The 15,720-nt window shown below is 53.3% G+C and overlaps 2 protein-coding genes across 4 annotated transcripts in view; one reads left to right on the top strand and one right to left on the bottom strand.

The window, feature by feature from the left end:
• The window catches only part of CELF5 (CUGBP Elav-like family member 5), a 33,406-nt gene extending 28,123 nt beyond the window's left edge, over nucleotides 1-5,283 (top strand). Inside the window, exons 7-13 of one of the 2 annotated variants that reach the window (XM_062015158.1) lie at nucleotides 879-1,023; nucleotides 1,523-1,669; nucleotides 2,023-2,085; nucleotides 2,171-2,254; nucleotides 3,191-3,334; nucleotides 3,430-3,594; nucleotides 4,359-5,283. In XM_062015158.1, coding sequence (XP_061871142.1) covers nucleotides 879-1,023; nucleotides 1,523-1,669; nucleotides 2,023-2,085; nucleotides 2,171-2,254; nucleotides 3,191-3,334; nucleotides 3,430-3,557 — 711 coding nt within the window. In that variant the 3' untranslated portion in view covers nucleotides 3,558-3,594; nucleotides 4,359-5,283. Of the gene's footprint in view, nucleotides 1-878; nucleotides 1,024-1,522; nucleotides 1,670-2,022; nucleotides 2,086-2,170; nucleotides 2,255-3,190; nucleotides 3,335-3,429; nucleotides 3,595-4,358 lie in introns of those variants that run through there. The other variant, XM_062015157.1, reaches the window with a different exon arrangement.
• A 3,193-nt stretch (nucleotides 5,284-8,476) lies between these two features.
• Nucleotides 8,477-15,389, bottom strand: HSD11B1L (hydroxysteroid 11-beta dehydrogenase 1 like). Of its 2 annotated transcripts, XM_062015017.1 has the most exons (9): nucleotides 15,264-15,389; nucleotides 13,995-14,042; nucleotides 13,211-13,390; nucleotides 12,413-12,543; nucleotides 11,581-11,692; nucleotides 11,155-11,246; nucleotides 10,295-10,388; nucleotides 9,592-9,757; nucleotides 8,477-9,007 (listed from the first exon to the last, which is right to left on the bottom strand). In XM_062015017.1, the coding sequence occupies exons 3-9, from the start codon at nucleotides 13,293-13,295 to the stop codon at nucleotides 8,821-8,823; spliced, it is 867 nt and encodes a 288-aa protein (XP_061871001.1). In that variant the 5' UTR covers nucleotides 13,296-13,390; nucleotides 13,995-14,042; nucleotides 15,264-15,389; the 3' UTR covers nucleotides 8,477-8,820. The 2 variants fall into 2 exon arrangements, with proteins under 2 accessions (XP_061871001.1, XP_061871002.1); XM_062015018.1 differs by lacking the exons at nucleotides 8,477-9,007; nucleotides 9,592-9,757 and having other exon boundaries at nucleotides 10,324-10,388; nucleotides 11,117-11,246.
• Nucleotides 15,390-15,720: the final 331 nt, after the last annotated feature.

The following is a 15,720-nucleotide window of genomic DNA, read 5'->3' as shown; positions in this document are numbered from 1 at the left end:
TGCTCTTCTTGCTTGATGGTGAAGTCAGGGCTTCTAAAGGAGACAGATAACTGTATCTAGAGCTGAGTCTTGGTTGCCACTGCCCTGAGTCTGGTCTCATCTCGTGCTCCAGAGCACGGACTGATGGCCAAACAGGACCAGAAGCATCGTTTTCTTCTTCTTCCTCCTCCTCCTCCTCCTCACCCTTCTCCCAGCCTTGTGTCCCCCCTTCCCCATCCCTTCTTCTTTGCATTGTGCATCTCTGCTCAGTCAGGTGTGTTCTGGGACCAAGAGGAGCTGCCAGCCCCCAGCCCCAGGGTGTAAACCACTGCCAGAGGACAGGCCAGGGGGCAGACCTCAGGTGGCCAAGGGAGTAAGAGCCAGGCTTGGCTGGACACTTGCTCCAACAGCACAGTGTCCTTGGTGAGGCCGGGCAACAGGAGGGATTCGGACTCAGTTCCCCACGGCAATGGCTGGCAGTGCCCGGGCTGCGGCTGTGCGAGGGAAGGGGCTGTGGCTCACTTACCCAGCCCCTTTCCCCACCACGGGAGCTCCCTGAGCACGATGGGCCGGTGCTGAGGGAGCCCAGAGCCCCCCTGAGGCCGGGTGAGGGGCTGGGAGGGGGCTGGTGGGGGCTGTGGAGGATGCTCACCCAGCCTGGGGAGGGCGCTGCGGGGCTGAGGTGCAGCAGCAACCCCCGCTGGCAACCGGGGAAGGTGACGAGGCCACAGCTCCCCTTCCCCTTCCCCTTCCCCTTCCCCTTCCCCTTCCCCTTCCCCTTCCCCTCCCCCTTCCCCTTCCCCCTCCCCTCCGAGCTCCTCCCGCAGGCTCAGGGTGCAGAGCGATGGGAAGGGGCCGTGAGCCGCCGGGGCCCTGACAGCCCCTCTGGTGCCTTGCAGCTGATGCAGCAGCAGACGACGGTTCTGTCCACGTCCCACGGCAGCTACCTGAGCCCCAGCGTCGCCTTCTCCCCCTGCCACATCCAGCAGATCGGTGCCGTCAGCCTCAACGGGCTCCCAGCCGCCCCCATGGCACCGGCGTCAGGTGAGAGCACGGCGGGCTGTGGCTGCCAGCGACCCCCTGCCCCTGCCCACGGCCCCCAGGGCTCAGCAGCTGGCTCGGGGCGTTCTCTCCCTGGTTCTGCCACCTCACACACATCCTGCTGCTGCTCCCCTCTGCTGCTGGGCTTTTCCCCTTTGATGGAGTGGAGTGGGGTTGCCAGGGCTGGGCTCTGAGCACAGCACTCACTCGGCACCCCACAGCAGCAGTGCACAGGGGGCTGAGCACCAGGCAGGGATGGGGCTGGTTGGTGCAAGTGCTGGACAAACCCGGCTGAAAAAGTCCCAGCCCAAAGGTGTGAGAGGAGCCAGAAGCAGCCACGCTGCACACAGCCCTTCCCCCTACTGCTGCCTCATCTGAAGGCTCCAGCACTGCTCTGTCACCTCCATGTGCCAACTAGAAGAGCCAGGAGCATCACCCATGGAAGGAAGGGACCTCGTGGGACCTGGACTCTCAGGGGGTGACCTCTGTTCTTGCTCCACAGGGCTCCACTCCCCACCTCTGCTGGGAACAGCTGCCATGCCGGGCCTGGTGACCCCCGTTTCCAATGGATTCACTGGGGTGGTGCCATTCCCAAATGGGCATCCAGCCTTGGAGACAGTTTACACCAACGGCCTTGTGCCATACTCAGGTACAGAGAGCAGGGAAATAAACCCCAAAACCCACCCAGAGGCCTCAGGACCTGCAGGCTGCAAATACAGGCTGCCCAGGGAGGGTGTGGAGGCTCCTTCTCAGGAGGTTTCCAACCCCACCTGGACCCGTTCCTGTGCCCCCTGAGCCAGGGGAAGCTGCTGGAGCAGGGGCTGGGGCTGCAGCAGCTCTGCAGGGCCCTTCCAGCCCCAGCATTCAGGGATTCCCCACACAGAATGCTTTCTCTAGCTCTGTAGTGGGCAGGCACTGAGATGAGGGGGTTGGGGAGGAGGGACAGAGGGAACACAGGAGTGATTCCCTTTGCTGTGCTTCTGATGATGTTGTTCTCTGCAGCCCAGAGCCCTTCGGTAGCAGAGACTCTACACCCAGCCTTCACAGGAGTGCAGCAGTATGCAGGTACCAGCTTCCCTTGTCTCCCTCAGGCCCCTGGGGCTGCCCAGACCCTCAGGTAAACAGTTTGTTCTGTCTCCTTGGAATACAGCCGTGTATCCAACCACCACCATCACCCCCATTGCTCAGAGCATCCCTCAGCCACCTCCCATCCTGCAGCAGCAGCAGCGAGAAGGTGAGGATCAGGGTGGGGAGGGGGGTTTGTGTAGCTCTTTTGCACCACAGAACACAGGGAAGTGAGACAGAACTAATCCTTGTCCTCTCAGATCTTTAGGAGTGGATCTGGGTTATGGAACAAGCCATGTCTCTGCAGTGAGGGGACTGGAAGGGTTTAGAGGATGTTTGTCATGCAGACTTTGGAGCTCATCCCTGGCCAGGTGTTGCCAAGTACAAAGGGGATGGCAAGCACTAGAACCAAGCTTGTACACCAAAGGATATGGAGTCAGTGGGCTGCAGCTGCCCCAGGGGAGGTTGAGGTTGGAGCTGAGGCAGAACTGTTTCCCTGAGAGGGGTGTCAGCCCCTGTGCCAGGCTGCCCAGGGAGCTGGGGCAGTGCCCAGCCCTGGAGGGATCCCAAAGCCCTGGAGCTTTCTGTTTTCAGTATATTTCAAAAGTGGCCTGGGCAGAGTATGGAGGCAAAGGCATCCTCTGTCTGCTCCTGCTTCCTACAGCAAGTGCCAGTGAGGGAGCAGCTGGTGCTCGTGGGGCTCACAGGGAGCAAGTGAAGCAGTTGGCAGAGCCAGGGCAAGCCCTGAATTGGATGTGTGGCAATCCAGGAGATTCCCAGCTGGGGCTGTGGCTCATGGGCTGGACACAACCACTGCACAGCTGTGGGCAAGGGCTGCCAGAGCAGCAGTGCCGGCTGCCCTCCTGGGACTGGGGGAGCTTTGGACAAGGGGCTCAGCCAACTTCCTTCCAGCAAACAGCACCCAGACACTCCAAGAGTTGTGTCCACGTGGAAACTGGGCAAGCTGTGAAAGTCAGTCTGCAAGGGGAGGGGTCAGAGCAGTGCTGGGCTTCTCCTTCAGTGCTGTGCTCTGAGTTGAGCCCATTTTTCTTCCCCTTCCCTTTGGGGGCTGTTTTGTCCCTCCCCATTGCCCTCATGCCTACAGGTCCTGAAGGCTGCAATCTCTTCATCTACCATCTCCCTCAGGAGTTTGGGGACAATGAGTTGATGCAGATGTTCCTGCCCTTTGGCAACATCATTTCCTCCAAGGTGTTCATGGATCGTGCCACCAACCAGAGCAAGTGTTTTGGTGAGTGCTGGTGCCAGGGGGTGAGGGAGGCAGGATGTTTAAGGAGGACACTCATGCCCTGGGCATGGCACCAACGTTGTTATCCACACCTGCAGGTTTTGTAAGCTTTGACAACCCATCCAGTGCACAGACTGCTATCCAGGCCATGAATGGCTTCCAGATTGGCATGAAACGTTTGAAGGTCCAGTTAAAACGACCCAAGGATGGAACCCATCCCTACTGAGAGCAGTGAGAGAGCAGGAGGCACTTCTGCAGCACAGGTAAAGGTGGCACAGCTCCTGCAGAGTGCTGGCCAGGGGCAGGGGGCAGCAGGGGCTGGCTGCTCCCTCTGGGGTGGGAGCCAGGAGCTGGATGCAGTAACACAGCCCCAGCACCTGAGGAAGGGCACCCAGGCAGGCCTGGAGAGGGAGGGCAGCCACATTCAGCCAAGATCATCAGCCAGGTTTGTGGCAATGAGGGGAGGCCCAAAGGCCAAGTCAGGGGGTCAGTCTGCAGGCCAAGGTCAGGATGGGGTCTGGTGAAGGTAAGAGGGTCAGACACAGTGCAGTGATTGCCAGGTGGGTCTGCACTGAGAGAATAACCAGATCTCACAGTGGTGGGGGTGCAGGTCACCAAATCCATGGAGAGGTGGGGACTGGCACTTCTGTGGCACAGATCAAAGGCTGAAGGCCCAGGTCTGGGCTGGAGGGAGGCTCCTGGGCCCACGGGCACACTGTGGATGGAGCCACAGGGGAGGTCAAGACCCGTTAGTGCTCTCAGGGCTCTGGCAGGCAGATGGGTGCCAAGGGCAGCCTGTGCTCTCAGCAAGGTTTCCATCTGCTTTCTGACCACTCCCAGCCAGAGCTGCCTGTCCAAGAGCTGGCTCCTGGCCAGCCCCCAGGCTGGGAGCAAGGGAGGGCTGATGTTGGTCCCTTCTACCTGGGATCATCTTCCTCCACGTTTAAGCAACAGCAACTCAAAGCCTGAGGTTTGCACAGGTGTCCTCCTAATCTCCCAATTCCCTCCCTCCTCCCTTTCTATTCAGGTGAAAGGAAAGTCCAGAGGAAGAATTTCTGCTTCAGGTTGATTTACAGAGAGGCCAGTAAATGTATCAACTCTTTTGACACCACCCCTTTCCCTCCTCTGCTCCCCACCTCCCCACCCCATCCTCCTCCTGTCCTCCCCAAAACATGCAATTCAAGAGAAAGGCTCAGGATCTGCCCAGCAGGAAGATTCTTGCCAGGATGGACTTGCATATTTGCTGCTAATGTGGTGCATAGCAAAGGGACCAGAAAACCAGCAGCCCCAGGGGACCCCAAGCTCTTCCTCTTGGGGTGTGCCTGGAGTACATGGACCAAGAAAACCCACTGGTGTGTCTCTAGGTTACTGCAGTGATATATGGATACTTAGCTCCCCTCCTCCCTCCCTCCTGCCTCGACCCCTGGCCCTTTCATAGATAAATATAAATATATATATATATATACAGTCTCTATTTTTTTTTAAAGTGGCTCACAGGACCAAACTTTCCCATTCAGAGACTGACTCCTTGCCAGAGGGGCTGGAGAGGAAGGCTTTTACCTTTGCAACAGTGTCTTCTCAGATAGGCCTGAACGTTTTGAGAGGATGTTTGGATAGAGAGAGAGAGAGAAAAAGAGAGAGAGAGAGAGAGCACATCTCTCTGCTCAGCATTAGCAAGGAGAAGGAGAACTACATACCTCCAGGATTAGGGCCCAGCCGGCTGCGCAGCTCCAGTCACTCATCCACTGACCTTAGCACCAGCCTGCTGAAGCATCTCAAGAGCTCTCAGTCTTATCTTTCCAAGGGCTTCTGCAGAAAAAAAAACCAACTCCCAGAACTTGGTGCCAAAGCCTGTCCTGAGCTACTCCTCCATTAGGCTGAAAGCACAGAAGAGTCCCTTTAGGACAGGAACCGTTACTGCCTCCCCGCCCCGCGGCACAGCCCGCTGCCGCAGCGCTCCATGGCAACACCTCAAGGCAAGAGAAGCTGAGAGAGTGTGAGCAGAGCAGAGTGACAGGAGCCTCCTGTCCCCATGGGAAGGCACCTGATGCTGTCAGTGAGCAGTTCCCATCCCCTCACCAAACAGGACGTTTTCTCCACCCGAGCTGATCAAGAGGACTCACCTCACACCCTCTGCAAAGCTCTCACACAAGGATGGGATCATCAAAGATGGGTTGCCATTCTGGTGGGGGTTTATCCCCCCCACCCCACCCCCTTCCAAGGAACAGATTATCCATTATGCAGCAGATCTAGACCCAGCTCCATCCACATCCATGTAAGCACAGGCCACAGGGCAGAGCTTGATTGGACCAAGAGCCCTGGGGGTGTCATGCTGATAAGACAAAGCTCTTGAGCAACTCCAAACACCTTTATGTTTCTGCCAAAATAAGGGAAGGGAAGCAAAACAAACCCAACCAACCCCACAAACCTTCTGAAGGATTAGTTTCAGTATTTCAGAGTTCAATAAGTACCAAGAACATTCCTGTGTGTGTGTGTGTGTGTGTGTGGACGTTCAGACACGAACAGAGGGCTGGCGGAGAAAGGTTGATGCAATTGCTACTGAAGGGAGTTACAGGGGGACTTCAGAGAACCTCAGCCAATTCTTCCCCCCCTCCTCCAGTTTCCCTTTGTTCAGATGTTTGTGGCACAGTCCTTCACCTTCTCCTTCAACCTCCCCCTCTCCTCGGCCACCCCTCTGTACCTGGCGCTGAGAGCTGCTGAGCGGTGGATGGAGCCGTGTGAGTTTGGCTGTTTCTAGAGTCCATGTTTACTTATTGTAAATACCATTTTTATACTTAACATCTATTCTGTACGTGATTTGTATAATGTACTTTATTTCTGCTACGAGTAATTTCCTGAAGTTGAAGCTTCATCTAATTTTGAACAAAAGGAAACAAACAAACAAAAAAAAAAGCCCAAAAAAAAGACCAAGAAATGCCAAAATGGGAAGAAAAACAACAACAGCAACAACAAAAACAGCAACAGCAACAACAGCAGCAACAGCAACACCACCAACAGCAGCAAAGGGACTTTGGGAACTAGAGGTTGGTTTAAAAACAAAGCACTTGCAGTTTCTGCCATCACAGTTGCTGCTGTGACTGTGCAATGGTACAAGGTGTGATACAAGAGTCATCTGTGTCAAACTCCTCCCTCTGGTTTCAAAAAGAAACAAAAGAAGTCTTAAATTTATTTAATAAAAGTTTTACTTGCTGAGTACTCTGGGCTCTGGCTCCCTGTGTGACCTGCAGCTGCTGCTGGGGAATGCTGGTGCCTGGAGACAGTCACCAGAGGCCTGGGGCAAGGCAAGTCTGTTTCCATTCAGCAAATGGTGTGTGCAGGCAGGTGAAAGGCATTTCAGAACCTGAGTGCTCCAGGCCAGCACAGCCCTGCCTCTGAACACCACACAGTGTCCCTGGGGTCTCTCAATGCTCTCTGGGCATTTTCCTTGCAGCCTTCTTCAGCGTGTGAGCTCCAAAATGCAAGTGTTGTGTCAGCCCAGCTGCAGCCAGTGAGTGCAGCTCCCCCAGAGCTCAGCACAAACCAGCCCCAGCTTGTGGGGGCAAATGCTGGACACCAGTAAAGGACTCCTGTGTGCTCTGCTCACCCCTGAGAGGACAAAACTGGCTCTTTCAACAGCACCTTGATGGAAAGCAAGCGAGAAGCAGAGCCCTCTGCTGTGCAGAGAACCAAAGGGAAAGCAAATCTGCAGACTCCTCACCTCTGCCCTGAAGGTAAGGAACATGCCTGGGGTTGGTAGAGAACCAATTCCTTCTGGCATGCCCATGGTTCAGTCCCCTCTTCTCAAAGAGCAGCAGCTTCCCTGGGACCTTTCTTCTGCTTCAAAACCTCTGTTTAGTGGTGCCAGAGAACAGCAGAATATGAGCAGAGCATGAAGTCTCAGAATACTTCCACATGTGATGCCTCCTTGTTCCTGCACCAAGGATTCTGCAGGGGCTGAGCCAAGGTGTGTGCTCACACTGCCATGAGGAGTGGGCAGGTGGGGGGGGTGTGTTAGAAGGGATGAGTTTGGATTCCAGAGTTCATCCAGAATGGTGTGGGCTGGAAGGGCCCTGCAGAGCTCATCCAGCCCCTGCTCAAGCAGCTTCCCCTGGCTCAGGGGGCATAGGAACGTGTCCAGGGGGGGTTGGAAACCTCCTGAGAAGGAGCCTCCACACCCTCCCTGGGCAGCCTGTATTTGCAGCCTGCAGGTATTTGTCAGCACTGAGAAGGGCCCCCTGAACTCAGGCTTCTCTTCCCCAGGCTGAACAGCCCCAGGGCTGCAGCCTTTCCTCCTCACACACATGTTCCATCCCCTCAGCATCTTGCTGTCCCTGCACTGGCCTCTCTCCAGCAGTTCCCTGTCTCTCTGGAGCTGGGGAGCCCAGAGCTGGACACAGGACTCCAGCTGAGGCCTCAGCAGGGCAGAGCAGAGGGGGAGCAGAACATCAGGAACTGCGAGTTCTTATTGCCACACAGTTCTGTAGAAAGCTTTGTCACATCAAAAATCCAGCCAATGGCAAAGAGAGAAGAAGAAACCCACTCAGCTGGTGCCTGTTCCTCTGATGTGAATAAAATGGACTTGCAACTCTCACACATCATTCCCAGTAACCAGAAGAGGAGCTGGAGCTGCCCTGACAGTTCTCACAGGCACACAAGTGTTTATATTTAGTGCAGAAGAAGAGTGCACTTAGTCTGGCACCTTAGTCAACAGAGGAAAGAAGATGCAGTGACCCTTTCCCAGGAAGATGCCTCTCTCTGGCTGGAATGTTCCCCACATCTTGCTTTTTCTTCTCTCCTTTGATAGGACCAGCTATGCTTGAAGAAAGATTGGGATTGACAAGGCTCTGCACACTCCACTCTGGTTCTGTATCCCCTAGAAAAACTTGGGGGGTTTAAGCAACACCTGGCTGTTCCTATAAACTCCAAACCTGACAAACAGTTTCAGCTTTCAAAGCTACTTAAAATGACTTTGTGACTCATGCACTGCATATAGGAACAACACAGGAAGCAACCATCCTCTCAGACACCAAGGAGCCCACACAGGATCTTTTCTCCATCGCCAGCCCTGGAAGATTCAAGCAGAGACTGTTTAAAAAAACCTGTAGTTTAATTAAAGTAGAGATTAAAATTCTATTTATAGGGAGCAAGAAGGTTCACAGAATCCCAAAAACCAGTGAAAAAGTGGAGCAGGATGCCACAGGAATGGACAGACATTCCAGGACATCCTGTACAGAGGGGTTAAAGCTGGACTGGAGGCAGAGAGGTGAAGGAGGGGAGAGAGGTGGAGGGCTAAACCAGTGTGAACAGTGGGAAGAATCTCTGATGGGGAGAATGAAGTGGCTGAAGCAGGAAAAAAGGATGGCCAGGAAGAGTCTTATGAAGAGCTTTGCCACCACTGCCCAGCTCTGCTTAACAGCAAGAGCTGAATGGGATTCTTAGTGGGATATGGGAATGTGGTTAGAAGGAGGGGAGAGGAGGCTGGGCATCCCTTAAGGACTGCTGTAGTTATAGTAGCTCTGTAAAACCTGGTTCCGGCTGTAGGGGAACAAAACCCAGAGGCAGCAAACGGGCTGCAGCCACCACGGGTAGAAAATCTCCTGCGCCCGTGTGGCACCGCCCTGGATGATGGCAAGGGCAGCTCCAGCTGCAGGAGAAGCTGTCAGGTACACTTTGCCCCTGAAAGGAAACAGAGGATCACTCAAAGCCAGGCAGCCCTTGGTGTGGTTTAACTGTGCAGACTGTCTGCTGCTGCATGGACAACCCCATCGTGGGCCCGAGCTGATGAACTCTTCCCGTACAGAACCTCAGAATAGGGCTGGAAGGGCCCTGCAGAGCTGCTCCAGCCCCAGCCCCTGCTACAGCAGGTTCCCCTGGCTCAGGGGGCACAGGGATGTGTCCAGGTGGGGTTGGAAACCTCCTGAGAAGGAGCCTCCACACCCTCCCTGGGCAGCCTGGGCCAGGGCTCCCTCAGCTCAGCACCAAAGGACTTTCTCCTCCTGTGCCAGGGGCACTGCCTGTGTGCCAGCCTGTGCCTGTTAGTCCTTGTCCTGCCACTGGCCACCACACACCAACCACTGGCCCCATCCCCCTGACACCCACCCTGTAGGGATTGATCAGCATTGCTGAGGTGCCCCTGAGCTCAGGCTTCTCTTCTCCAGGCTGAACACAGCTGTGGTGCATTTTGTGCATGCTTTCAACAAGGAGCTTCCTGCAGACACATTCCCTCCCAGACTCTACTTCCTCTTCCTTCAAACACACACCTGGTATTCTCCAGTGCTGTTTCAGTATCAATCAGGCCCAGGATGCAGAGGGTGACAGAGACATTTCTCTTCTGCATGATCAGTTCATGGCGCAGCGAGGTGAAGAATCCATCCAGTGCAAACTTGGTGGCAGAATAGGAAGTGGTGAAGGGAGTTGGTACTTTCCCTGGAAAGGAGAGAATGGAAAACACAAGTGGCTGTAAGGAAGGTGGAGCCATGGAGAAGGAATCTCTGCTTTCCCATCCTGCCTCAACCCAAGTGGTGTCCAGGTGAGTTTCTATCAGACACAGACACTTAGGAAGTGCTCCCCCATTGTGTGAGCACATCCCAGCACGAGAGCCACCACACACACTGATAAAGGGAGGAAATTGCTTTTAACTTAACCAATAATCAAGTCACCTGCTGGGATAAAAAGCCCAGTGTGATGGTGTACCTGCAGCCTCCTCCCCATCCCAGGCACACACAGAGCCTGGCTCAGTGCTGCTGCACCCAGCCATGACACGTCCCTGACACCAAGGAGTGGAGTCACAGGACAGGGATGAGCCAGAGGCTGAATTTGTGGCCAGCCAGACACCACCCTGCTTACTGCTACAAAATGCACAGCTTGAAAATGTGTAGAGGTGTTAAGGACACAGAGAAACACAATCTTCTGGGAACCATTGTTTGTACAAGGCCAGCACTTATGCCAGTTAAAGACACTCACCTGTGAGGGAGGAAACAACCACCAGAGAGCCTGTGTTCTTCTCCAGGGTGGGAAGAGCTGCTGTTGCAAGTGACACATAACTGAAGAAATTCACCTGGAATGAGACAAGTAGACATTGAAGAAGCAAAAGGACTTGGAGGGAAGGTCAGCATGAGCCAGCAAGCCAATGCAGTGGTCAGAAATGGGAAGGAGCATGGCTTAGACTTGCCTTTCAAACATCAAGTGAAAAGAAACATCTCTGTGAAGATGGGAACAAACATTGCAGCTCTGAGTCTCAGATTCCAGCAAAAGCAACAGAGTCAGAGCAAAGGTTATTGCTGGGCTTTAATTAACATACAGATTTCTCAACAAGAGATAATTAGCTGTCCCTGGTTCTCTGTGTGCTACTCTTCACTCACAGTCCCTACCCAGCAACAAGGACACCAGGAGTAAATCGATTTGCTCCCCTTTGAAAGTTTCTCTTGAGTGAGCTCAGGCTACAGCAAAACACAACACTGAGCATCTCTTCTGAAATGGAACTAAGGAGTGCTTGCTCCCCACCTATTGGCCTTCCTAAACTAGACATAGATTGCACAACTGCTGGTAACTACTCATCAATCCCTAACAGTCCTGGGATAATGGGAGCTAAGGCAGACAGAGAAGTGAAGTTCTTCCCAGACACTCCTCTGCCCACATGGACAACAGCAGAGTAAAACACCCGTCTAGTAACAAAGCCTCCAAACTGACTTGAACCATGAGTTAAAGGTTTGTTCTCAACCATTGCCATAGACTTGAATTTGCCTTTGAGCTTCCCAAAGCTGTCCCAAGAGAAGCCAGACTCACCCAGCTCCAGGTGAGCTCTTCCTGCTGGGAAGCCTCACCTGCATGAGCCAGCGGGTGTATTCCACATCCCCAGCCCACATCTGGAAACGGGTGAGGCCGATGTGGTTCAGCACCAGGTAATCCAGTCCCCCTGAGGGCAGGAGAAAAGCCAGTCAGCCAAAGTGGCCAGCCCCTCCCCAGTAACCAAGGAACTCTGAAATGCTGTTGCTATGGGCTGTGGTTTGGTGAAGTACTGCCAGCAAGTGCTTCCTGCATACTTTTCTCCTCTAGCAAAAGACATTCCCTCCCTGTGGAAGGCAGCTGAAAAGATGGCCACATCCAGATTGGTGCTTACAAACCCCTCCTTAACTTTCCCCTCCTAAACATTCCCCTCATTAAGGAACATGGGGGAACTGAATGAGAACTCCACTGGAATGAGAACTGTCTATGTACCTGAAAGCTAAAGAGATGCCCAAGATGCTTACCCAGCTTTTGGACAGCAAACTGAACCACTTTTTCAGGCTCTGAAGGGGAGGACATATCTGCAGGGATATAAAAGATCTTCTTTGCTCCAAGTGTCAGACATTTCTCCATCACCTTGAAAAACAGCACACCCCCAAAGATGAAACAATATGGTGTGTGGGGGGAAGGATAGAAATAAGGTCACTGTAAGGCATGATTTTTTTCCCCCTACTACAGTCAGTGAGAGTCAATTCAGGGCAGGGACACAACTTCATTCCATTCAGCCCATTTTGCTGTCAGAGTTTGTTTAAGCACACAGTTAAATTGAGGTAACTCTTAGCAGGTTGCAGATTAAATCTATCTTGGAAAAGGATCAAGATTCACCTGAAGAAGACAATCTTCTTCAGGACAACTCTTTTAGAATAAGGGTTATGCTTTAAATTCCTTTTTGTTCTAAAACACCTGGCAATGTTGTAGCAGAATCCATCTTTTACAATGCCTTTGCCCTGTTGAGTATGTGAAGGTGATCAGTAATGACCTGCAGCTTAGTTGTTTGATGAAATAAGGCTTTCCAGGCACTAGGAACCAGTCTCATGCTCACTGTCATTAGCTCTTCTTTGTGCCACCTCACAGTGAAGAACTTTCCTTGTGAGTTGCCCATCCCCACAGTCTGAGAGCTGTGTCAGCTATTTGAGCTGGTCAAAAATTATTTGACTTACAAACCAGTTTGAGTCTTTAACAAAACAGCTACAATTAGAACTGTTGCTCTGAGGGAAAACTTCTCATGCTGACAGCTAATTCCTCATGGTGGTTGTTTTTTGGTGAATGTCTTCCCTCATACAAGGAGGTTCTTACCTTCTGCAGCACAGCTTCCCTCCTGGCAGTCAAAACAATTTCAGCACCAAATCTGGCATAATGATATGCCATCTGCTCTCCAATCCCAGCACTGGCTCCAGTCAGAAGAACACGGGCACCAGACAAGCTCTCTGTGTATGGGAAAGAGAACAGAAGTGAAGGATGCAGAGGAGGAACTGCCCTTAACTATCAGCAGGGCTCTGAAGTCGAAAGACTTGTGCAAGTGCTCAAAAGTCTGAGTTCCTAGACCAATATCTTCCAAGGATGAAGCTGGTTTTCACATTATAAAAAGCTGTACAACATAAAGCAAGCTTTAGGCCTCCTGCCTTCTGCATGCCATTTATTCTTTGCCATCACTTTGGAGACATGTCAGCCCCCTTGTGCACTGCACATCTATAGACAGGGTTCAGAGAATTGTGTCAGCTGCAAAAGACCTTTAAGCTCATCAAGTCCAACCACTCACCTCACACTGCCAAGGGCACCGTTAAATCGTGTCCCTCAGCACCACAGCCTCATGGCTTTTCAAACTTCCTGACCCCAAGGATTTAAAATCAAAACAAAACCAGATGAAGTGGTGAAGTACATGGCACACAGACAGCAGGATCCCTTGTAAATGTTTCTCTCCCTCTGTTTCAAGCTGGTCATTGGTCATTCCAAATATGGGAATGAGGCATTGCTTTGGGGCCTCCAACTCTGGGAGGACTCTGGGCAGCAATGAGATCACCAGTCAAGAGTTTTGAAATGCAACCTCTTAAGTGACTTATGTTCCAGTTTGGAATGACCCTCCAATGAGCCTACCTGGGTTAAAAGGGTCTTTCCAGAAGAAATCTATGAGCCCAGCTATGAGCACTGCAACACAAAGCACTTTTCCAATTGGCTTCATATTTCTCCAAGTTGTGAAGAAGAAAAGTGAAGTTCTGATGCTGAGTACTGCAGCCAAAACCCTGTAATCTCCTTCCTCTGGTGCTGGAAGCCAACCTGCAAGAGGTGTGTAAAGTCCTTTTCTGTCCTGCATATGCAGCAATGCTGTGTAGAACTGAGGCACCACCTGAGAAGTGTCTCCAGGGGGAGTCAAAGTCACCTTTGTCGAGAATAAAAGAGAGGGAGGACATGGACAATCAACACTTTGATAAGAAGCTGCAGAGAAGTTCTGTTTCCCCGTTGGAGGGAAAATGTTGGTCCTGCAAATGCTTTGGTGAGGGCTGCAACTCCCTGTTTGGAGGAATTCACTCTGGCAGGATGAAAACTATAAAGCTGCAGGCCTGAAGACAATGAAACCTGCTCTTGTATGAGAGGAAGAGATCCAAAGAGGGCAGAAAACAGCTCTGGAGAAAGTTCTACAAGTCCCCTCATCTATCTTCCTGCCTTTTCTCAGCCTTTCATTTGCTCCAGGACAGCCAGTCTGGCATTCAGGGAGAGATGGTTTTTAAATGTCTGTCCCTGAAGGAAAACTCCACAGAAACCTGTGGAGTCAGCACCAATTTCCCATTTAAACCATGACCTGAAAGTCTCATTTTTCTTGGTGGGGCAGCAGGTCAGGATATGCTGATACTCACAGAGGTAATGAAATTAAGAGTCTTACCTAAGGTACAGAGGTGATCACGGACAGAAGTCTTGGCAGGATTGGGGCCTGGAGAAGGTAAAATGGGAAGAAGCTGGAAGGTTTTGAGATAATATACTGGATATTCCTGAAGGTGAGGAAGCAGCAGGCAGACTTAGAGCTCGAGCATTTGAAGTTAACAGCATAATGTGATTTGACAACAGCACAGGTACTTTCTATTTCTGTTCACTGTGTCTATTTCTACACTCCTATTACAAACAGGGGAACCAGGTCAGCTGTCTGTCAGCACTTCAGGTCAGCTGCTATTTGCTTAAAGGTGGATAAACCAACAAATACATTCTGTCTTCAACCTGTCAGGATTTACTTAGGATTAAGGAAAAATAGAAAGGTGAGAAAAAGATGCCTGCACTGAGAATTGCAGCAGTTGCCACACTGTAGGAAGCCACAGCAGGGGCTTGTCCTTCTTTTGGCCACATTTTGTGGAAGCATATACAAAGACTAAAATGGTTGAGAGCTCTATTAATAAACAAACAAACAAAAAAGAAGAGGGCAGCGAAATAAAAGAATCAGAGAAATGTATTGGTTGGCCTTGTAAGTTCTGGAGTCCCAGGTACTGGTCTGACTGGTAGCAGGGTGGTGCTGGCATCAGGCAAAGATGGGGAGGAAGGGCTCTCCTCTGTCTGTGCAGGGAAGGTCCAGAGAATCAGACATCTGGGTTGGCAAAGCCCTTGAAGCTGCTGCAGTCCCAGCCCTGCCCTCACCCTGCCCAGCCCAGCACTGACCCACAGCCCTCAGCACCTCAGCTCCAGGGCTCTGGGATCCCTCCAGGGCTGGGCACTCCCCCAGCTCCCTGGGCAGCCTGGCACAGGGGCTGACACCCCTCTCAGGGAAACAGTTCTGCCTCAGCTCCAACCTCAACCTCTCCTGGGGCAACTTGAGGCCATTCCCTCTTGTCCCATCGCTCATTACTTGGGAGAAGAGACTCGCACCTCTGGCGACAGTCCCCTGCCAGGCAACTGCGGAGCGCGAGTAGGTGTCCCCTCAGCCTCCTCCAGGCTGAGGAGACAAAGGGAACACATCTGACGTCCGATTCTAAGACAAAGGTGGCTCCCACAGCTCTACGAACTCCAAACCAGCCTCTCTACAGCGAGACTTCTCCCTCAGCCTACAGAAACCCCCTCACGATTCCACTCACAGAACGTTTATTTCACCATCCACTCCAGAGCCACGATGCTGACACGGTTACAGCACACAGCTACAGCTCACCACACCAACCACGAGCAGCGGTACCTGGGGGTCAGCCGCACCTCTCCCCGCAGGACGCAGGAGCCGCGTTGCTGGGAGCTCGGGACGGGCTGAGGGGCGCTCAGGGGGGCTGAGGGGCGCTGAGGGGGGCTGAGGGGCGCTGAGGGGGCGCTGAGGGGCGCTGAGGGGCGCTGAGGGGGGCTGAGGGGGCGCTGAGGGGGCGCTGAGGGGCGCTGAGGGGCGCTGAAGGGGGGCTGAGGGGGCGCTGAGGGGCGCTGAGGGGCGCTGAGGGGGTCTGAGGGGGCACTGAGGGGCGCTGAGGGGGGCTGAGGGGGCGCTGAGAGGGGCTGAGGGGGCGCTGAGGGGCGCTGAGGGGGGCTGAGGGGGGCTGAGGGGCGCTGAGGGGGGCTGAGGGGGCGCTGAGGGGCGCTGAGGGGGGCTGAGGGGCGCTGAGGGGGGCTGAGGGGGGCTGAGGGGCGCTGAGGGGGCGCGCGCGTCCCGC

Source organism: Colius striatus, chromosome 25 (assembly GCF_028858725.1).
Source record: "Colius striatus isolate bColStr4 chromosome 25, bColStr4.1.hap1, whole genome shotgun sequence".
Taxonomy (NCBI): domain Eukaryota; kingdom Metazoa; phylum Chordata; class Aves; order Coliiformes; family Coliidae; genus Colius; species Colius striatus.
The sequence above is the reverse complement of the archived record's forward strand: the minus strand, read 5'-3'. Positions and strand labels throughout refer to the sequence as shown.

Coding starts and splice junctions, on each gene's coding strand:
- HSD11B1L (XM_062015017.1), bottom strand. CDS start 13,295: ATGAAGCCAATTGGAAAAGTGCTTTGTGTTGCAGTGCTCATAGCTGGG. Junction 12,544..13,210: donor GAAAGACCCTTTTAACCCAG/GTAGGCTCATTG, acceptor TCCCATACACAG/AGAGCTTGTCTGGTGCCCGT. Junction 9,008..9,591: donor ACAGCACTGGAGAATACCAG/GTGTGTGTTTGA, acceptor GTTTCCTTTCAG/GGGCAAAGTGTACCTGACAG.